At 41.0% G+C, this 24,577-nt stretch overlaps 1 protein-coding gene and 1 pseudogene across 1 annotated transcript in view; both read right to left on the bottom strand.

Moving 5' to 3' along the window:
• LOC145414975 (chromosome-associated kinesin KIF4A-like) overlaps positions 1 to 24,577 on the bottom strand; it is a 144,307-nt gene that overhangs the window by 86,691 nt on the left and 33,039 nt on the right. The window contains exons 8-11 of the mRNA XM_080284389.1: positions 12,730 to 12,804; positions 11,622 to 11,735; positions 7,336 to 7,503; positions 2,719 to 2,940 (exon numbers count right to left, since the gene is read on the bottom strand). Coding sequence (XP_080140515.1) covers positions 2,719 to 2,940; positions 7,336 to 7,503; positions 11,622 to 11,735; positions 12,730 to 12,804 — 579 coding nt within the window. The remainder of the gene's footprint in view (positions 1 to 2,718; positions 2,941 to 7,335; positions 7,504 to 11,621; positions 11,736 to 12,729; positions 12,805 to 24,577) is intronic.
• Positions 19,762 to 19,880, bottom strand: LOC145415192 (5S ribosomal RNA; annotated as a pseudogene).

A 24,577-nucleotide genomic window follows, 5' to 3' on the forward strand; every position in this document is an offset into this window, starting at 1 on the left:
AAAACCCATCGTAAAACCGGGGTTTGGTCATCGTTAGGCGGGGTATGGTGGTATTTCTACCCCCATTGTTAAGCCAGGGTATCGCATCTAGGGGTATCGTATATCAAGGTATACTTGTGTGTGTGTGTATATAAATATATATACAGTATATATATATATATATATATATATACGGTATACAAAGGGACTAGTGAAGAGGAAAGAGGAGGAGGAAAATGATGATCAAGAAAGAAACATGAATGCAAATTACTCTAGAAAATAGGAAGTTATTCTGGTAGGTGGTGGCGACCAACATCCACTCACTTGATGCAGTGCTGCCTATTTCATCCTTAGCCTTTATCATTCTTTTTCTGTGCCTGCACTCCTCTCTTCCTATTTCTCCCAACTTTCCTGTCACTTCTTAATGCTTTTCTTTCCTTTACAGGTGGCTTTACATTGAGTGACAAGCCAAATGGTTTCCTGTAAGCCAAGAAACCATTTACAACGCTGGGCAGTAACCGTATAACCAAACCATACGTGCTCCCTAGGTGTCAACAAGTGCGTTGGTGGAGGGTTAGTGCCCCTCCCCGTAAAACAAGTAACTCGGAGTCAAATGGCCACCCCTTATGGGATTATGGCGTCTGGCTATAGATAGACAGATAGATTTAGGAAAGAGGTGCAGAAATGTAGAAGTGAGAGAAGAAAGAAATGTGAAAGTGTGAAGGATGTAAGTGGTAGATAATTAACTCATGGGGATGAAGTAAGGACCAGATGGAAAGAATATTTTGAAATGCTGATGAATGGGAATAGAGAGAGATGAGCAGCTGTAAACATGATTGGTTCTGGAGACGTGCAGAGAAGGAATGTAGTGCAAAGAAATGTGACACTTGCATAGGTAAAGAATGCTATAAAGCAGCTGAAAAATGGGAAAGTAGCTGGAGTTGATGAGATGCATCCAAAAACGATTAAGTCTAGTGGAGACAGCGGAATGAGGATGAGTGAAACTGTGCCAGCAGAGTGGAAAAAGGCAGTGAATGTACCTCTGCACAAAAATAGAAGTGAGCGAAGTGAGTGCACAAATTATCGTGGGATAAGTTTATTCAGTGTGGTAGGGAAGGTATTTGGAAGAGTTATAGAGAAAGTAAGAGATATCAGAAGTCCTGGTGAGTGATGAACAAGGTGGCTTTAGGACTGGCAGAGGATGTGTGGATCAAAGGTAAGACAGATGGTGGAAAAGGCTTGTGAGAAGGACTATAAAGTGTTTATGGAATTCATGGATCTGGAAAATAGCACATGACAAAGTAGACAGAGAAGGACTGTGGAAGCTTTTGCACATGTACGGTGTAGACGGTATGCTGCTAGGTGCAGCCAAGACTTTTTATGATGGTAGTGAAACATGTCTAAGGGTAAATGGGCATCTAAGTGAATGGTTCACGATCAGTGTGGGTGTGCAACAAAGTTGTGTGATGTCCCCATGGTTGATCAATATACATATGGACGTGCAACGAGACAAAACACTGATCCCAGGGTAAAGTATTAGCATTTCAGGATGTATTATACTAAACATTCTTATCAGTTCTTCTACACTGCACTAAAAAAAAAAAAAAAAAAATCCATCATCCAATCCTACATTGCCCCATGAGGAACATAGGAGCCTGGGGCTAGGCAAGTTGGTCCTGACATTTAAGATGAGAGTGACCAGCCTCACTCATCCCTGAGCAGCATTACATGAGCAATAAACCCCAACCACGCCTTGGATGTCAACCTTCACCGGCTTAATCCGATTGGAGTGCCACAATTACCCACTAAACCACCAGCTGCTATAATTTGGTTATATGAGTACCACCCAGCATAGTAAATGGTTTCCTGGTGTACAGGAAACCATTTGGCTTGCCACTCAATGCAGTCACCCACAAGCAGAAGGACCAGGAAACAAGGAAAGAAAGACAGAAGAGGGAGTGTAATCACCTGTAGGCAGAAGGACGAGGAAAGAATGAAGTAAAAAAAGAAATAATAATAATACCAGCAAATCTGTTCTAAAAAAGACAGCTCTGGCATATATTCAGTATGGACAGTGGGTATCTGTCTGAGGTGGTGACATCTGTAGGTGCACAGTACCATCTGCTACACAAAGATACTGAGAGAAACATTAGTGCTCATAATAAAACTAAGATCAGTGGTATGATCACCATATTTAAAGAAACATGTTAAAACAATATAAAGTAAATGGGATGATACCAAGCTTCCTGTACACCTAGAAAACATTTACTATGCTGGGTGGTAACCATATAACCAAATTATGGCACCATACAACCAAATTATGGTTTAGTGGGTAATTAAGGCGCTCCATTCGGATTGAGCCAGTACACGTATATATCCAAGGGGGCAACACTGGATTAGATGATGAATGAATGAATGAATGAATGGAAGATGAGGTGATGCAAGCTAAGAGTATCTGTGTGTTCAAAAGGAGACCAAATAAATGCAGATATAACAAAATTAGTTTAGCTCAAACCTTGTATATTAAAACTAGAAAAACACACACACACACACACACACACACACACACACACACACACGTTACAAGCAGTTTCAATATCATGATCATCATCATCATCCTTTCTCACCCTAGAGTGGGATGAAGCAGGGTACAGAGTCAAAACAAATTGTTAGCTATAAAGTTAAAAGGGGGTACATAAAAAAAAATTAGTTGCACCCTATCAGAATATGGCCCATTACCTGCAGCTCCTCATTCAGTCTGGCCTGACGCAGTGTGAATTCTGTCCCAAATTCAGGAAGCCCTGACTCCGATGCTTCTTCAGTGCTATTTTCCACGTCCTCCATCTTGACAGAGCCGCTGAAGGTCGGGGAACTGGTCGGAATGACTGAGGTGTTGGTGGAAATGTTGTGGCGAGACAGTTCATGGTCCATCATTGCTTTCTCCCCTCGATGCTGCTCATTCTGTGGTAAAAAGAGGGTGGTGTGAGTTGGAAGGAGAGGAGCCTGATGGCATCTGACTACATATATACCATATATATAGAAGGAGTATGTATAGTTGTGAGTAAAAGATGGAAGAAGAGCATAAAACAGTATGGATCACTTGGGTCAAGGATTGTGTGGGTAAAGTTGAAAGTTGGAATACAAATGTGGGCGATTGTGTGTGCATATGTGCCAACGCAAGATTGTCCTAGCAGAGTGAGAGAAGTGTTCTGGACAAATGTGGAAGTGTGCAAGGAAAAGTTTGGATGGAATGAGAGAGTGTTTTTGATCGGTGATTTGAATGGTAAAGTAAGGAATGTGAAGGTGGATGGAATAGTTGGTGGGTGGGGTGTGCCTGCTGAGATAGATGAGAATGGGAGTGCGTTAGTGGACATTTGTGCTGGGTGGGGGTTGGTGACAGCCAATACCCTCTTCAGGCATAAAATGATCCACAGGTATACATGGCGAGTGATGAGAAGGGTGGGTGGTGAACTGAATGAATGGAAGGCAATGATTGATTATGTGTGTGTGGATGAAAGGATGCGAAGATGTGTAATGGATGCAAGAGCTTATAGAGGTTGGGGAAGTGGACTTTCAGACCACTACTTGGTGGTGGCCAGAATTAGGATTCAAGTAAGATGGAGGAATAGAAGAAGGGAAAGACGAGAGGAAGGAGTAGTTGCAAGGAGAGTAGAAAGGTTACAAGAGGATGAGAAAAAGGCAGAGTATAAGAGAGAAGTGGAGGAACGATTGGGCAAATATGAATTGGAGCAGATGGGAGACGTGGAAGGTGTGTACAGGATATTTACAGAAGAAATATGTGCAGCATGTGATGTGGTGTGTGGGAGGAAAAGAAGACGGAGGAGGGTGCAAGGAACAGCATGGTGGACTGAAGAGGTGAGACAGGCTGTGGCACAAAAGAAGAAAGCATACAATGAATGGATGAGAAATAGGGGCGTGGAAGAAGTTAAGTGGCGGAAGAGAGAGTTATATGTACATAGAAAGAGAGAGGTCAAAAGATTAGTAAGAGAGAGTAAGAAGAGAGTGGATGAGGAATTTGGAAGGAATTTTAGTGTAAAGTGGAGGGACTGTAAGAAAATGTTCTGGAAAGGGGTGAAGAGAGTAAGACAGGGTGGAAGTGAGGTTAGCAAGGGAGTGAAAGATAAAAATGGTAGATTACTAGTGGAGAAGGGTGAAAAAGTGAGCAGATGGAGAGAACACTTTAAGGAATTGTTGAACATACAGGATGGAAGTAATGCGAGTATAAGTGGCTGGGGAATGGCTGGGAGAAGGAGGGAGGTGAGAAGACAGGAAGAAATCAATAGGATAGAAGATGGAAGCAATGAAGAAAGTTAAATTGGGGAAAGCCCCAGGAATTGATGGAGTGTGTGGTGAAATGCTGAAGCATGGGGGTGAGATAGTAGTAGTATGGATGTGGAAGATGTGCAGATTTGCCTGGGAGGAAGGTAGAGTCCCAGAGGATTGGAAGTCAGGTATAATTATTCCCTAGTACAAAGGCCCCAACCCGTAAAAAGAACTAACTAAAAAAGCGAATAAAGCGCCTCGGACCCGGACAGACCATACGTCGATGACTAAGGAACGGACAAAGGACATTCTTAGGGTGGGAATGTGAACTGTGAGAGGAGTGAATGATGAAGTAAAAGAGAGAGAGATTGTTCAGGTGCTTGAGGATGCAAGAGTGGATATATGTGGATTGACTAAAACTAAATGGAAAAGGTGAAAGGATGGGAGAATGGGAATATGGTTTAGGTATATGTGCGGGAGTAAATGAAAATGAGAGGGCAAGAGAGGGAGTATGTCTGATGATAAGCAAGAAATGGAAGGAGAATATAAGAGAGTATGGAACAGTGGGTGCAAGGATTGTATGGGTGAGGAAGAAAGTAGGTATACAAGCGTGGGCGATTGTATGTGTGTATGCCCCGACAGAGGATCGAGTGGCAAGAGTGAAAGATGAGTTTTGGGCGAGTGTAGAAGCGTGTATGGACAAGTTTGAGAGGAGCGAGAGAGTGCTGTTGATTGGAGACATGAATGGCAAAGTTGGGAATGTACGAGTGGATGGAGTGGTTGGTCAGTGGGGTATGCCAGCTGACCTAAATGGGAATGGAAGTGCTTTGGTGGACATCTGTGCTTGTAAGGGGTTGGCAATAGCCAACACCTACTTTCGGCATGAGATGATCCACTGGTATACATGGGGAGTAATGAGGAGGATGGATGGTGAACTTGTTGAACAAAAGGCAATGATAGACTACATGTGTGTGGATGAGCGAATGAGAAGACAAGTGTTGGATGCAAGAGTGTGGAGAGGGTGGGGGAACAGAGTCTCGGACCATCACTTAGTGATGGCCAAGGTAGAGCTGCAAAGAAAGTGGTTGAGGAGACGAAGGGGAAGACAGGAGGAAGCAACTCCTGTGAGAAGAGTGGAGAAATTGCAAGATAGTGAGAAAATGACAGAGTATAAGAGCATAGTGGAAGAAAGACTGGGAAGGTATGAGCTAGAGCAGATGGAAGGGGTGGAAGATGTATGTAAGATATTCATGGAAGAGATAGGCGCAGTGTGTAAGGCGGTTTGTGGAGTGAGGAGGAGATGCAAGGGTGTGCAAGGGACAGCATGGTGGAATGATAAGGTGAAACGAGCTGTGGAACAAAAGAAGAAGGCATATAGTGAATGGTTAGCGAGTAGAGGTAGGGGAGAAGATGAGAGAGAGAAGAGAGAGGTATATGTGAGCAGGAGAAGGGAGGTTAAGAGACTGGTGAAGGAGAGTAAAAAGAATGTGGATGAGGAGTTTGGGAGGAATCTAAGTGTGAAATGGAGGGAGAGTAAGAAATTGTTTTGGAAGGAGGTAAAGAAAATAAGGCAGTGTGAAAGGGAAAATAGTAGGGGAGTGAAAGATAGGAATAATAGATAGGAATAATAGATTGGTGGAGAAGAGAGAGAAACTGAGGAGATGGAAGGAGCACTTTGAGGATTTGTTGAATGTGGAGAGTGAGAGCAGTGCACGTATAAGTGGTTGGGGAATGGCTGGGAGAAGAAGAGATGAGAGGAGGGAGGAAGAGATCAGTAAGGCGGAAGTAGTGGAAGCGATGAAGAAGATTAAGTTGGGAAAGGCCCCAGGAATTGATGGAGTGTGTGGTGAAATGCTTAGGTATGGGGGTGAGATTGTTGTGGAGTGGATATGGAAGTTGTGTAGATTGGCTTGGGAAGAGGGAAGGGTTCCAGAGGACTGGAAATCAGGTATAATTGTTCCTTTATACAAAGGAAAAGGAGAGAGAGAAGTATGTGGTAACCATAGGGGTATTTGCCTACTTAGTGTGACTGGTAAAATATATGGTAGAATACTCATTGATAGGGTTAGGCATATGACAGAGGAGCTAGTTGGAGAAGAACAAGGGGGATTTAGGAAGGGAAAAGGGTGTGTAGATCAGATATTTGTTCTAAGATGTTTAGTGGAGAAGTATCTAGAGAAGGGAAGGAAAGTGTATGCTGCCTTCATGGACTTGGAGAAAGCTTATGACAGAATAGATAGGCAAGGTATGTGGAAGGTATTAAGAATATACAGAGTGGAGGGGAAATTGCCGAGTGCTGTGAAGAGTATGTACGAGGGAGCTAGGGTTATGGTGCGAGTGGATGGTGAGCTGAGTGAGTTCTTTGATCTCAATGTGGGACTGAAACAGGGTTGTGTGATGTCTCCAAGGCTGTTTAATATATACATGGATGGGGTTGTAAAGGAGATGCAGGGTAGGGCAGTGGATGTGGGGGTGGCTCTAATGAATGAGGGTGAGATTTGGAAGCTTCCGGTGTTGCTGTTTGCTGATGATACAGTATTGTTGAGTGAAGATGAATGGGAGTTGCAAGGTTTGGTGAATGAATTTGGGACAGTGTGTAGCAGGAGGAATCTGAAAGTTAATGTAAACAAAAGTAAAGTTATGGTGTTTGAGAGGAATGAAGTCACAGAGTGTGCAGTGAGGTTGGATGGTGAGGATATGGAGAATGTGAGTGCATTCAAGTACTTGGGTAGTGTGATGAGTAAGGATGGAACTTTGGGGGATGAAGTGCGTGAAAGGGTACAGCAGGGAAGGAAGGTCGTTGGTACACTGAAAGCAGTGATGAGAAATAGGGAGGTGAGTATGGAAGTTAAGAAGTCACTGCATGACAGTACTGTGATCCCTACCCTGACGTATGGAAGCGAGGCATGGCCCACCTTACTCAAGAAGAAAATTATGTGGCTGAGTGCAAGATAACTTGAGAAAATATTCCTGTAATTACATAATCTTAGCCTGAACTCCACTGGATTGGAATCACAGCAAGATAATGCTGGGGTGATGACAACACCAACAACAACAACAGGGTCTACTTACTTGCAGTTCCATGATCTTGGTCTGCAGTTCTTTGACCAGGTTTAGTTGGTCCTCAAACTGTGGGTTGGTTGTGACATCAAGTGTCTTATTGAGAGCTTCATATGTATTTCCTGTCTGGGCTAGTAATTCCTCCAGCTTGACCTTCATGCGGTCTCGAGACAGCTCAGCCTAAAAGAATAACAGAAGCCCCCATGATTCACTCCAAGAAAAATAAAATAATCTGGCATTAGCCAGTGCTCTATATACTGTAAGTAGCCTTCTTATGACACTTGCTTGCTACCAAGTCCTAACAAAACAAAAAAACAATATATATATATATATATATATATATATATATATATATATATATATATATATATCACCATAATCATATATATATATATATATATATATATATATATATATATATATATCACCATAATCATATATATATATATATATATATATATATATATATATATATATAAATGATTATATATATATATATATATATATATATATCACCATAATCATCTATATATATATATATATATATATATATATATATATCACCATAATCATATATATATATATATATATATATATATATATATATATATATATATATATCACCATATATCATCTATATCACCATAATATCTATATATATATATATATATATATATATCTATCTATCTATCTATTGCCAGACGCCTCAATCCCGTTTGGGGTGGCCACAAACAAATCGCCTCCAAGTCGCCCTGTCCCCCGCCATTTCACTCCCCTGCTCCCAACTCACACCCCCCTCTCTCATATACCTCTCCACCCCATCTCTCCACCTCATCCTCGGCCTCCCCCTCCCTCTTTCCCCCTCCACCTCACTCACATACACTCTCTTCGTCAGTCTTTGACCCTCCATCCTCTCCACATGGCCAAACCACCTCAGTGTGTTCCTCATAACGCTTCCTATCACATCCACATCAACACCACAACGCTCCTTTATATCCTCATTCGTCAGCCTGTCTCTCCATATGACTCCACAGGCTCCTCTTAAATAACTCATTTCCATGGCTCTCACTCTTGACTTGTGTCCTTCCAACAACGTCCAAGCTTCACTTCCGTACGTTAGAGTTGGTATCACAATACTGTCATGTAGTAACTTTTTCACTTCCATGCTCACTTCCCTGTTTCTTATCACTGCTTTCAAAGAACCAGCAACCTTTCTTCCCTGCTGTACCCTTTCAAGCACTTCACCCTCCAAACCTCCATATATATACTGTGTATATATATATATATATATATATATATATATATATATATATATATATATATATATATACTGTGTATATATATATATATATACATATATATATATATATATATATATATATATATATATATACTGTGTATATATATATATATATACATATATATATATATATATATCACCATAATCATCTGGGTCTTTTTTTCCCACCCTAGGGCAGGGTGAGGAGCAGCAACATCCAGACAGCCCAAGTTTGCCCAGTTCAACAGGTTATGCTTCCATTCACTCATCATGAAAGCCCCCGGAATCCTGGCTCTATCTCATAAGCCAAAGAACTTTCATCACATTCTGCAGCTTCACATAAACATATCTGATAGAGCCAAACCGAATGCTGTCGTGTTAAAAAGGGGTGCCATATCCCTGATCATGCACTTCTTCTCACAACATTCATCCAGCCAGATCAATCTCTTGTCAGTCCCCTAGCCTCACCAGCTTCCATACCTCTCTTCCTCACAAACTCATCCACCATATCCCTCAGCCTCTTTGGGCTACCTCTCCTCCTCTCTCCTTCAAAATTACTCAGATATACCTTTTCCACCACTTTATTGCTACCCATTCTCTCCACATGACTATACCATCTCAGTACACTCTCTTCAATTCTGGTGTCCACAGACTTCCTCTCTCTACATCTTTCAAGAATCACATTATTTCTTATCCACTCTCCGTACTCTACATACATTCCTCAGCAGTCCCATCTCCACTGCTCTCACTCTTGACTATTCATTTTCATGCCACACCATAGTCTCACACCCATATGTTAAAGCTGACACTAACACTCCTTCATGTAGGCCCTAAGCCTCGCACAGCTGCAACACTCAGGTCCGTTTCTCATCAAGGCCTTCACAGCACCAGATACTTTCCTTCCCTGTCTCACTCTACTTTCCACTTCTTTTGCACATTTTCCTTTCCTTTCTATCACTATACCCAGGTATTTGAACTCTCTCACCAATTCCTGTCTCTCTCCATTCACTCTAACACCAAACTGGGAGTCACCTTCTCTCTCGATTACCATCACTTTACTCTTTTCTATGTTTACTCTCAAGATACAACATTCAGAGACATCAGCAACACTCTGCACTAGTCTACCAAATTCTTATCCAGTGTTTACAAGTAGTACTGCGTCATCAGCATACATCATCATCACCATCATCATCATCACCATCATCATCACCATCATCTGGACCTCGTTTCCCACCCTAGGGCAGAGTGAGGAGTATCAACATCCAGACAGACCAAACTTGCCCAAATCCAATGGGGCACGCTTCCATTCCATCCATCACCATTCATCACCAATGCCAACCCTCTCTCCATTACACGTGTTTTTACTTCTCTCATCATCCCCATTCATATATATATTGAATAACCATGGGAACAACACACAACCTTGTTGCATGCCCACACTGATCGTGAACCATTCACTTTGATGCCCATTTACCCTCATGCATGCCTCACTACTATCATAAAAACTCTTGATGGCACCTAGCAGCTTACTATCTACACAGTACATGCACAAAACCTTCCACAATCCTTCTATGTCTACTTTGCTGTATGCTTTTTCCAGATCCATAAATGCCATAAACACTTTACAATCCTTCTCACAAGCCTTCTCCACTACCTGTCTCACTGCAAATATTTGATCCACATATCCTCTGCCACTCCTAAACCCACCCTGTTCATCACTCACTAGGACTTCTGATCTCTCTCTTGCTCTCTCTATAATAATTCTTCCATTTACCTTCCCTACAACACTCAATAAACTTATGCCACGATAATTCTTGCACTCACTTCACTCACTTTTACTTTTGCTCACTGTAAGTTGCCATTTTATGATGCCTGCAATTTAGTCCTTAAAAAAAAAAAAAAAAAAAAAAAAAAAAAAAAAGTGTGCCTATCAGAGATCCACTGCTACCTATATATCTATATATCTAATCTGCCAGTTTCCCTAAATTTACAGTACCAACTACAATAACAATAATAATAATAATAAAAAACATATTCCAATAACAAACTCTACGACTCACTCTAAAAAGTATAAAATCATGTGGCATTAGCTGGAATAGGATCTCCTATATACTGCCCATCTGGGTTACAAATTTCTCTAACTTGACCAACACCTGATCCTGCAAAGCCTTGCTTAAATCATTCAGTGTTCCACCAGCTTGATCTTAATGTGATTTTAGGACAGCTCATCCTATAAGAATAATAGGATGGCATGAGTTGACAGAAGGCAGGCCAACATGGGGATGACATATCTGTGGCCATCCTTTCCTCAGATTAAGGCATCTGGCTATAGATAGACAGAACACACTCTGGCTCCTATGATTCACACCAAGAATAAAATCATCTGATGTTGGCTGGAATATAAAACTAGAGCTGTTCTAAACATGGACGGGTTAAGGGACAGAACCTATAATAATGACAGGATCATTAAAACTCTCAGACTCCTACAACAGTACAGTACTGTTTCACTTAGGCAATATTAGCCATTTCACTTAGGCAATATTAGCCAGTAGAGGAAAAGCAAAAACAGAAGGGAAATATCAGGAAAACTTTCATTCCCCATGTACTGTCCACAACATGAAACTCTATTCTAATTTAGAATTACTCAGGTTCATAACTCTCACCCATTCACACCAACCCATATTTCCTCACTCAAGCTCCATGACCTATAACTCTGATTTTGAACAGACTGTAGTTACAAATGATGGAGTGGGAGTGAGGAGTGTGGACAGGAGTAGAGAGTCGTAAATCAAGGCCAAGTATAATACCAATTGGGAATAAACTATACCATACTCAATGCTGGAGAGGGACACCTTTGTGAGGTGGTACTAATATAACCATGCAGCTCCACTGTCCTGTTCTACAAACACCACTCAACTCCCTCTCCATCCCCTCAAACTTCAGTCAGCAGTCCACCAGTTTCATGTCCAGACGATCCTAAGGCCACAACAACCACAACCAACTACAGTAATATACTCACCAACAAAGCCTTCTCAGCCATACTGGTATTCTCATCCAATGCAGTCTGCAGTGCTCGATTTAGCTGCTCACATTCCTCTTCGAGTGCCTTATTACGAGCCAGTAGACCATTCACCTGTCAGGGCATGTCATTTTGAAACTCTATTTACTGTACCTATCAAGTTATTTACCTATAATACTATTCCAATGGGATGAGAAGATGTAGACATAGCACTTTTTACTCTCTAGGGACATACAGGTAATCAGGTATACCCCAGTTTAACGATGCAATTGGTTAGGCAAAAACCCATCATTAGGCGGGGTATCATATATCAGGATAGGTTTAACATGTAAAGTAATGGGACGCGTTTTTCAGCCTTGGGTTTCCTCCCCAGCCAGGTCCAAAACCCACCCAAATGAGCCCAAAAACAAGTTTAAAGCCAATCTAAATGGCCTAACAGCTGTAAAAGAAGTTAACCTAAGCCTAACACCTGTAAATACCTCACTAAAACCAACAAATAAAATCTGAAAATCATCAAATATAAGTTTGGAAAAAATCAAACTTAGTAAACTGTACCCCAAAATGACAATGTTCACCCCACCTATGGCTAAAACACATCAATCTAAGTCTGAAAACTGTTTATAAATCAACCTGAACACTCAATTTTAATCTAAAATATCGTCAATATCAGTTTTAAAAAAAATAAAATAAAAATAAAAACCCATCGTTAAACCGGGGTTTGGCCATCGTCAGGTGGGGTATAGTGGTATTTCTACCCCCATCGTTAAGCCGGGGTATCGCATCTAGGGGTATCGTATATCAGGGTATTACTGTACTCTAAAGACAGAAGAAAGCCCAGCAATAATCGCCTTTCACGACACAACTGGGCCACTAGCAACTTTAACTCCTAAGTCAATGAGCTTTTGCATTAGGTATGAATGAGTCTTCTTGGTTACTACAGTTAGTTTGATCATAAGTGCCAGATGTTCACATCAATTTTTAAATGATTATCTATTGTTTATGGGTAAATAAGAGTATATTATATCCACACACAATTTCATTATTATTACTTTGCAGCCAGCAATATATTTTAATAACCATCTTCCAAAAAATAAACCATGATGCTTACTTCAGTGCTGGATGCCTCTCCTGGTTGTCCGGCACTAGAACCTGATGCCAACAGTTGAACCTGAAGCTGTAACACCTGAAATATAAGAATTCAGGCTCAAGTACCCGCTAATAAATCATTATCAACCTGACTTTATTCCCCTCCATCTAAGGATGGGGTGAGACAGGGTCAAGAAAACACTGAATGAAAAAACATACCAGTAATAGAGGAATTAGCAATTGACATCATGCCCAGTGAAATGGGCCACACAATCCACAGTCCACTCATTTCATGACTCCACCTCGTAAGTAGGATCCTCCAGAAATAATCTCATTGGGACACTGCTTCATTTATGAAGGCTTCAACATGCTTAGATCTGTTGGCCTTGGTCACCTAATGGTGGCTCCCCATGCTGCTCAATCTCTGGCAGCCTCCCTATTCAATACATTATCCCTGAGGCCACACTCTATGACCTCGTCCAAGATCTTTTCAGTCTGACTCTCACTACTGTACCCTCAACATTCTCACCTCTCACCCTTTGCACTTAGAAGTCACCTTCAGCCTCTCCACATGCACAGATCATCACAATTTTACCCCTTCTCATCACAACACTAAACCATTTAAGTCCCATCCTTCCTCTCAACTATTCATTCATAATCCCAGGCCTGTTACTTAACCCCTACACCGCGGGCTTGTTTACCAATGACTTGCGTGTGCCGCGGGGTTATTTGGGCTCCGACAGACTCTCAAAAAATATTTGCCAAAAATCAGTTATTAGTCCTAGAATAATAAAATTACATATGCTTATGGCACATACCTTCAGCTTTCTCCTGGAATGATTGTTGAGCCTTCGTCAGTTACTGTAGGACTTGTGGAGACCTCTGAAGTAGGGTAACGAAGTCTCCACTTTACACTTCCCGACAACCCGTAATATGATTACCACAGCCAGATACAAACACTATAAACACTATTCTACAATTTTCAAGTAGTTTGGGATCCATACTAAAAAAAAAAAAACACTGTGAAAGCAATGGAAATTACGAGCGCGTCTGATCGTCGCACTGGCACTAGTTCGCTCTTAGTAGTCTGTCATTTATTATTCATAAAACCCCTCACACTTTATATTTCTATTACTATATAACACTTATATATATCTACAGTCTTTATTCATAAGTTTCCTTCAGTAGTATTAGTTTATTGTCACTGTAGGGATTCAATTTCTTTCAGTAAAATACGTAGCATTCACTTTCTCGTCCTGTATACTGGCATTGAGAGTGAATGTCACTTTCATCTTCACTCTCATAACTCATAGCATTCAGACATGCTAGAGTGAAACTTTCACTTTCATTACTCCCAGGGTATATACTCGTATTCTTATAATACTACTCATTTACATTTCTATTTACGTTCTCTATTTTATTTACGTTATTTACATTTCTATTTTATTTACACTGTGTTGTGCACTGTCACTTGAAATAACTTATAAAACTATTTTCTATTGTTCACGTATATTTACATTCATTACTTTCACTTGCTGTTTACACATTATTTACACATTATTTACAATTCCACTTGCACTGTTTTACTCAATAGAAAGATCGTAGTCACTCTTTTATCAATTGTCAGCCCTTTACCTCTTTCCACACAAGGTTTAGTAGGGGGTAAAGGTCACAGGGCCATTTGCATGGGGGTGAAAAAAGGCCTTGAAGTCAGCAAGAAGAAACATACGTACTCTCGCTTCGGAAGCTGAGAGTAACCTGATAACGGAGGGCCAGCTGGAGGCCTGCTAAGTGGTTATTCAGAGTTACCAATATTACTTCTTGAAACAGCTAAGTCTAGCACTGATATGATTGGCAGGAAATCTAGACAATACATTATAAATTTGGTAGTTCCAGGTGAATGTAAATATCACTTAGGCTTCTCCCTTCCCTCCTTACATGTATATTTATTTCGAAAATAGATTAGAGGCCTACTTGGGAGATATATATTCAGAGCTACCAATGTTAGATCTTGAAACATCTTTGTTTAGCACTGATATGATTGGCAGGAAATCTAGACAATACATTATAAATTAGGTAGTTCCAGGTGAATGTAAATATCACTTAGGCTTCTCCCTTCCCTCCTTACATGTATATTTATTTCGAAAATAGATTAGAGGCCTACTTGGGAGATATATATTTAGAGCTACCAATGTTAGATCTTGAAACATCTTTATTTAGCACTGATATGATTGGCAGGAAATCTAGACAATACATTATAAATTAGGTGGTTCCAGGTGAATGTAAATATCACTTAGGCTTCTCCCTTCCCTCCTTACATGTTTATTTATTACGAAAATAGATTATAGGGCATATTTCAAGGGGAAAAAAACAGCGAAAATTAGCGAATGAGTGCACGTGAGGTGTTGTCAGGTGATAATTAGCCAATTCCAGGTGTTTGGCACTCTCACTTACCTTATTTCTTTCTTGTATATATTATTTGGTATAAGAATAGGGCATAGGGCTTATTTCAATGGATGAAATCAGTGAAAAATTCCAGGGAAGATTTACTTAGCGTAGCACGGCCGGGCAGGCGAGAGGATAGGGTAATGGAGGGGGGGTAGGGAGGGGAGTCAAGAATGGGGAGAAATGGCTAAATTGTCAACAATGGATGGGAGTACAGATGAGATTAGGAGTGCTGACTAGTGTTGGACATTGGCAGTACTGATAGATGATACAAGCCCCCACTTGGAAGCCCGGGTGAATTCAAAATAACACAGAATCACAAAAGCGACGCCCCGCGGTATGATCCCTTGCTCCCAAGCGTCACGAAAGTGACGCCCCGCGGTTAAGGGGTTAACCCCCTCACTGCGGTTAAGGTGGCGAAAGCAACACCCCTGTTGCGGCAATCCACACAAACGTTACCCTCTTTCAATGCAATAATTTTCATATTAATCAACAAGATAAAAAATAAAATAAAATAAAACATGCACAAGAAAGCAAAACCTTTCTTCTTACCTATGAGCATATCAGTGAATGTTCGGATACTCCTATGATGCCGCAGAGAAAGATGGAAGCAATGCTATTTTCGGTGTTTTTTTGCATCGCTGTAATTGCCCGTCACACTCCACCACTCACACCGTCGCTCACCACACTTCACAACAGTTACCCATTTTCAGTGCAATAGTTTTCATATTAATATACAAGATAAAAAATAAATAAAACAGGCACAAGAAAGCAAAACCTTTCTTCTTACCTATGAGCACAGCAGTGAATGTTTAAATACTCCTACGATGCCATCAAGAGAGGTGGAAGCAACACCATTTTCGGTGTGTTTTTGTGTCACTGTAGCTGTTCGTCATGCACCACCATCCACACCACCACTCACCACGCTTCATTTCCCAACTACGCACCACTATACACATCACTTTCTTTGCATTATCTTGAATGGTTCACTTGGCACTTCAAAATCGTTATGATACAAACATTATAAAAAAAAAATAGTGTGATACTGAACCATGAAAAACTACTCAGTTATAGTAAATGACTGTAAACTCAATGAAGATATGACATACACCAAACACTCTCACTTTCCTTATATTTTAGTCTTACTCTCTATCACTTACTTACATTGTTGTGATACTAAATTGTGAAAAACTACTCAATACGGTAATAGTAAGTGACGCTTAACTCAATGAAAGATATTTACATAGCCTATGCCAGCCACTTTCAATTTCTTTATATTTTAGTTACTTACACTTACTTTCTATCACTTATTTACATTTGTTCAATCACTTTTGCACAGGGGGCTACAAGTGGATGAGTGTGTGAAAGTTACGGTGGTGTGACATTGGTGGACTGGTGCCACTTGAAGCGTGGTGTGATGACTTATTTTTTCAGAGGATTCTGTCTTTCTTTCCTTCATTCTCTCCTTGTCCTTCTGCCTACGGGTGACTTTACACTCCCTCTTCTGTCTTTCTTTCCTTCATTCTTTCCACTTCCTTCAGCCTGTGGGTGACTCTACACTGAGTGACAAGCCAAATGGTTTCCTGTGCACCAAGAAACCATTTACTACGCTGGGTGGTAACCATATAACCAAATTTTGGCGCCTGGTGGTTTAGTGGGGTAATTATTGAGCTCCAATCGGATTGAGCTGGTGAAGGTTTATATCCAAGGAGTGGTTGGGGTTGATTGCTCATGTAATGCCACTCAGGGATGAGTGACGCTGGTCACTCTCATCTTAAATGTCAGGACCAACTGCCTAGCCCCGGGCTCCTACGCTGCTCATGGGGCAATGTAGGATTAGATGATGGATGGATGGATGGATTTACAGTATACTGTAGTCCATACTAGAATCACTAGACTCACTGTCACTAGAAGGTGAATACTTTCTTTTCTGTGGAATATGACTTCTAGCACCTCTTGGTAACACCAAGCGAAGTTGAGGGCTGGGACGAATGCAATGAACCACCTGTAGATCCCACGACTTTCTGAAGCAAACTGGGCTCATGTGGTTTTGTAATACGTGACACAGTGTGGAGGATGCTAAAAGGCCTACCTGGCCACCCCAAGCATGAATGGATTAATACACGAAGTACTCACACCCAAATACAGGGCGCAACTTTTGAAATTGAGTCGTGGATGTTAAGTGGAATGGCGCAGCCTGTTGATTGGACCTTTTAAAGGGAACCTCGCAGCCAAGGGGTTAACCCTTTCATACCCATGCCACAGGGTGTCACGTAACCCGCTCATCCCACCCTCCCGACCATAAATGTGCATAAAGAATAATTAACAGAAAATACTTCCTTTTTCTTCAGATAAGTATCATCATGTTCTCTTTCCTTGTAAATGCAATATATATAACATACATATTCATTACATACACACATCTTACTTACTGTATGTCAGGAGGTATGGTGGTGGGGTTTGACAATGTAAGTGTTGGGGTGTTCTAGTTTTTTCTTGGCTTTCGTGACACCACTTGGCCCTGGCTGTGATTCCTCTGTCATTTCAGTGTGCCACACCCTGAAGTGGTCCATGAAGCACAGACCTGGATACCCAGAGCACACAGGGCAGTAGCAGATAGTGTCCTTTCTCTTCTTTTCCTTTTTGGTGCACACTCGGCATCTGTTTTGCTTCCTCAACTTTTCATGGCGGACCCAGGCATGACACAGCTCTTTTACTTTCACTGCTTTCATAGTCCTTTTCTTTTTCATGGCCTCCGCCTGTCTGATGAGAGCCTCAGCACCACAACTATGCTCACGCAACCACTGCTGACTGACATCCTTTATGTACTGAAGAAAATCCCCTTTGTACCAAGAGACATTTCTGTATACAATGAATGAATTTGGGAGAATGCAAAACATGAAGTGAATCCCAAGTTTCTTGAACCAGGAAAGGCTCTTCTTTTGAAAGGCATAAGGCTCCAGCAATTAGTCAGCCATATCTATGTTTCCCATTCTACTACTGTATTTCTCAATATGCAGGGGTTTATTGTAGAACAGTTTTTACTCTAAAGTATGTCTTACATTTCTCAACCATGCCAGCTGTATATTTTGTCATAAGTACTGCAACTTCTTTTTTGTCTAGATACTTCACAATGCGTATATTTCCTTGTCTCGCAAACAGTGATTGGTGCCTCTTTAACATCTGTCATAATACTCTTGTGAGGCCCTCTACCACTTCTCACTACCCCAGTCATCATGGTGTTACGTGTTAGCAAGTAATCACTAAGTCGGAGACTGGCATACCAGTTATCTGTCACAATATGTCGACCATGGCCTAATAATAATAAATCCTTCATGAGGTGCACAACAATGTCTTCTCATATGATGAGTTTTTTTGTTGCGGGGTCTTCTACTTTGAGCTCTCCCTTGCCGTAATAGATTTCAAAATTCCAGGAATAGTCATAACGCTTCCTATCACATCCACATGCACACCACAACGCTCCTTTATATCCTCATTCGTCAGCCTGTCTCTCCATGTGACTCCACAGGCTCCTCTTAAATAACTCATTTCCACTGCTCTCACTCTTGACTTGTATCCTTCCAACAACGTCCAAGCTACTGTGTGTATATATATATATATATATATATATATATATATACTATAGATATAGATAGATAGATACATACATATAAAAATATATAATATAATATACTAAGTGACGAGCCAAATGGTTTCCTGAACACTAGGAAACCATTTACTGTGCAGGGTGGTAACCATATAACCAAATTTTGGCGCCTGGCGGTTTAATGGGTAATTACTGCACTCCAATCAGATTGAGCCGGTGAAGGATGATATCCAAGGGGTGGTTGGGGTTTATTGCTCATGTAATGCCAATCAGGGATGAGAGAGGCTGGTCACTCTCATCTTAAATGTCAGGACCAACTTGCCTAGCCCCAGGCTCCTACACTCCTCATGGGGCAACATAGGATTGGATGATGGGTGGGTGGATGGATGGATGGATATATATATACATACATACTGTATATATATATATATATATATATATATATATATATATATATATATATACTCTATATATATATATATATATATATATACTCTCTCTCTCTCTCTCTCTCTCTCTATATATATATATATAGATATATATATATACATATACAGCATATACAAGCTCGCCACGATCATGTGACTTTCGTTCCAACTGTTGTGCATTTGGCGCGAAACCACGTAAGTTTTAACTACCCGGTACTCCTTATTTTGCTCCATAGACCCTCCTAAATGTGGTGTTTTGCTGTTATCTCTCATTGGTAATCAATATGAAGCTCTTTAAGTGGTTAGAAGGTTAATTTAATGTTATAACTTACAAATACAGTACTGCACAGCAAAACTTCAACATACAAATACGTAAACACAAGGCAACATTCCGACGCCGATCAGTTTTGGGACAATTCAGCGTCACAAAAATAACAAGACAATTTTCATTCATTCATTCATTGCCAGATGCCATGTATCCCAAACGGGGTGGCCAAGGGCTTAGAGTTAATTGTTTTACAGGGAGGGGCACTAATCCTCCACCAACCCCACCTGACACGTGGGGAAAACGTTATGCCAACAGCATCTGGTGTTCCCAGGCGGTCACCCATCCAAGTACTAACCAGACCCAACGTTGCTTAACTTCACTGATCGGACGGGAGGCAGTGTACTCAACGTGGTATGGCCACAGTTTGCTGTCATTAATTAAGACAGCTATGGGTGACGCTAGAATATAATTCAAAGGCGACTACAGCGAAGAAAAAACAAGTTAATTATTGACTAAAGGTGCAACTAATAAAAAATATCCAAAGCCTATGCTATTGAACACAGACTTTCTTTGATGGATCCCTAGTTATTAAAGTACTGATTAATTAATCTATCTATCTATCTATTGCCAGATGCATCAATCCCGTTCGGGGTGGCCACAAACAAATCGTCTTCATGTCGCCTAGTCCCCCGCCATTTCACTGCCCCGCTCCCAACTCACACCCCCTCTCTCTCATATACCTTTCCACCCCATCCCTCCGTCTCATCCTCGGCCTCCCCCTCCCTCTTCCCCCTCCAACTCACTCACATACACTCTCTTCGTCAGTCTTTCACCCTCCATCCTCTCCACATGGCCAAACCACCTCAGTGTGTTCCTCATAACGCTTCCTATCACATCCACATCCACACCACAACGCTCCTTTATATTCTCATTTGTCAGCCTGTCTCTCCATGCGACTCCACAGGCTCCTCTTAAATAACTCATTTCCACTGCTCTCACTCTTGACTTGTGTCCTTCCAGCAACGTCCAAGCTTCACTTCCATACGTTAGAGTTGGTATCACAATACTGTCATGTAATAACTTTTTCACTTCTATGCTCACTTCCCTGCTTCTTATCACTGCTTTCAAAGAACCAGCAACCTTTCTTCCCTGCTGTACCCTTTCAAGCACTTCACCCTCAAAACCTCCAGCCGTACTCGTCACACTACCCAAGTACTTAAACGTACTCACATTTTCCAATTCCTCACCATCCAACCTTGCTGTACATTCACTGACTTCACCTCTCTCAAAGACCATCACTTTACTCTTCCCTACATTCACCTTTAGATTCCGTTTCTTACACACACTCCCAAACTCATCCACCAAGCCTTGCAGCTCTCCTTCGTCTTCACTCAACAACCCAGTATCATCTGCAAACAACAGTACAGGGAGTTTCCAAACACTACCCTCTCTCACCAGGGCCACTCCAACATCTACTACCCTACCTTGTACCTCTTTTATTATCCCATCCATGTACAGATTGAACAACCATGGAGACATGATACATCCCTGTTTCAACCCAACCTTCAAAGAGAAAAATTCACTCAGTTCACCATCCACACGTACTGCAGCCTTAGCACCATCATACATACTCTTCACAGCATTCAACAACTTCCCATCTACTCCATATATTCTTAATACTTTCCACAATCCTTGTCTATCTACCCTGTCATATGCTTTCTCCAAATCCACGAAAGCTGCATACAACGTCTTTCCCTTCTCTAGAAACTTTTCCACTAAAGATCTAAGAATAAATATCTGATCTACACAACCTCTTCCCTTCCTAAAGCCTCCCTGTTCTTCTCCAACTAATTCCTCTGTTCTTTCTCTAACTCTGTCAAAAAGTATCCTACCATACACTTTTCCTATTATACTAAGAAGACAGATGCCCCTATGACTACCACACACTTCTTTTTCCCCTTTTCCTTTGTACAAGGGAATAATTAATAATAAGTATATTTATAGAATGACGGGGAATTGTCCAGCGCGCAAATTGTCCTGACAGGGAATCGTCCATGTTTTGACAGGCAATTATCTGACGGCGAATTGACTTGAAGAAGCATTGGGTGAGCGATAAACTACACAAATATATTTGGTAATATTCTGACAATTTAGTTTATAAAATAAGTAATCAAAACTGGATGAAGTGAAGTTTAAAACACTGTCAACTGCACATTGGGATTTGATATAACAACACGTGCCACCCTTGTTACAGAAGTTTGTAAGGAGATGGTAACTGGGATGAGGAGAAAATGGAAAATGTGGGTGCATTTAAGTACTTGGGTAGTGTGATGAGTAAGGATGGAAGTTTAGAGGGTGAAGTGCTTGAAAGGGTACAACAAAGAAGATACGATGCTGGTTCCTTGAAAGCAGTGATAAGAAACTAGGAAGTGAGAATGGAAGTGAAAAAGTTACTACATGACATTATGGTGATACCAACTCTAACGTATGGAAGTGAAGTTTGAACCTTGTTGGAGGGACACAAGTCAAGAGTGACAGCAGTGGTGATGAGTTATTTGAGAGGAATATGTGGAGTCACATGGAGAGACAGACTGACAATTAAGGAAGCAAAGGAGTGTTGTGATATGGATGTGGATGTGATAGGAAGTGTTAGGAGAAATAAACTGAGATGGCTTGGCCATGTGGAGAGGATGGAAAGTGAGAGACTGATGAGAAGAGAGTATGTGAGTGAGGTGGAGGAGGGGAGAGGGAGCAGGAGGCCAAGGATGTGATGGAGGGATGGAGTGCAGAGGTATATAAGAGAGAGGGGTGTGAGCTGGGAGCAGGGCAGTAAAATGGCAGGGGACAGGGCGAAATGAAGGCAGTTTGTTTGTGGCCACCCCTTACGGGATTAAGGCATCTGGCAATAGACAGATAGATAGACAGAACTCACAGAGAGCACTGTCTGTAGCAATGGGCAATTTTTGTCTGTTACTATGAAATGAACGGTAAAATGGCATAAATGGAACAGATTTATACTAAAGGTTTAATATACAAACATTCCGCATATGCTGGACAGATGGTATAATAGATAAACAGCAGAACCTCTCATGAATTCACATCTCACAGCACCATCAAGTCTTTACTTATATTTTTGCTACTAACCCTCTGAATCTCATGGGTGCATATCTGAGGAAGCAGTGTCACTGGCAGGACCACAGCAGGTGTGGATGAACAAATGAAGCGACAAACCAAATCAAAACATCAAATTTTCTTCATAGAAAAACCTATATTAATTATTCGTGGGGTAACAACAATTACTGATTTAATATCACACTAACAAAAAAGGGGGCCAAAACTTACCATTTTTCAACACATTGTATTTATATGACAGAAGTTAAAAATGGATGATATTAAAGCACAGAAATAATTGGCACAGTCGTGTAATACATCTCTAAAGGAGCATTTCATGATGGTGATGTTTATAACATGTCTCAGCTACAGGTATATTTTGCTCATGCTGCAACTACTAATTATTTACTCCCAATATGCACCTCATTAACTGTTTTAAGGTATGTGGTCTGTGTCGTTATTATTATAATATCTACTGTGTTTCATGCAATTTAAACATTTACTGTAAGCTCAATGTAGATAAAAATGCCAACATCTCACAGTCCTGAGTCTTTCTTAGACTATTATTTATTGTTTTAGTATCTCAAAGAACTACATCGCACAGTAGGTACCAGTATGGGTGTCTATACTGATCATGAAATGTGAGATTCTGCTGTATACAGTAAAAGTCCAATATTTCGTCATCCAAATCCCCGGCAAATCTGACATTTCGGCAGTTTTGAGAAATAGTCCCATTTACGAAAATCTCCGATCGTTCGGCAGATTCTCCGATTTTTTTCGTCAGTCTTGAAATTCTCCATGAGGCTCGCCAGCTAGCTACCCGCCTTTACCCGCCTTAGTGAGTGAGATAGTGAAAGTGATGGAACGAGTCTACCACTGCCACGAAGCTCAGAGGCTAGCTCTTTCTCCTATAGCACAAAGAGAGGACAAACATGTAGTGAGTCTAGCATGGGAAAGAGAATCTGTTTCGCCATTCTTCCGCCATTCTTCCGAGTTGTTGCCGTGCTGCTGCCGACTTCTCTTGATTCTTCTGTGTGCTTTGTGAACTTTGTACCGAAATACCTCTGAAATTACTATTCGAGTGTGCTGTAAGCACCGTAACATCAGACAGGAGCTTTGTAACACCTGAGTGGACCAGCCGTGTGTTGTGAACAGTATAAATATCTTCTGCGTGCTTTGAAAATGGCCTCAACGTGTGGAAAGTTAACTGGTGTTAGCAAGAAGCGTACACATAAGATGTTGACTATTGCTCGGAAAATTGAGCTGTTGAAAAAATTAGAGGCTGGCATGAGTAGGAAACAGATTATGGATGAGTTTAACGTAAGCTCCTCTGCTCCCTCCTCTCCATCACCAACAGCAGTCTCTGAACCTCAAGCTCTACTGCCGCAGCAACAGGGAGAAGAGTCCTTAGAGCCTGTTGCAGGACCCTCTACTGCTGGGGACTTCTTCCAGCAGTAGCAGACTCCAATCAACCCCTTCTATTGTACATATGTAAATAAGGAACCTACTATAAGTTTAGGTAAGTGCATGTGAACTTGTAGGCCTACTGTACCATTACATGTATATACAGTATGTTCACTAATTTCTTTATTTTTCATATTCATGTATAGTACTGTATTCATTACAGTATTGTACAGTATCAAACAGTATACAGTACTCTATCCAAACACATTTGTAATGATGTGAGTAATGATGATAGTGTTCACCGAAACATATAAGGTACTGAGTGGGTAGGGTTTTCGATAATTCGGCAATTTTGATATTTCGGCACTTGCCTGGTCCCATAGATGCCAAAAATTCGGACTTCTACTGTATGGGTGCTATGGTATGGAAGAATGGTCTTTAGGAAGGATATGCAGAACTACTGAGTGGATGAAAGGAATACATTGACATGGTATAGTCATACATAAGAAGCACACACAGATGGGGTGACAAAGTTTGTAAAAGTGAGGGTGATGTTGGTAAAGTAGACCTTTTGTGGTATGCAAGATGAGAAAGATGTGTGAGAAAG

Source organism: Coenobita brevimanus, chromosome 101 (assembly GCF_032717465.1).
Source record: "Coenobita brevimanus isolate Jiangsu-jjx chromosome 101, ASM3271746v2, whole genome shotgun sequence".
NCBI lineage: Eukaryota > Metazoa > Arthropoda > Malacostraca > Decapoda > Coenobitidae > Coenobita > Coenobita brevimanus.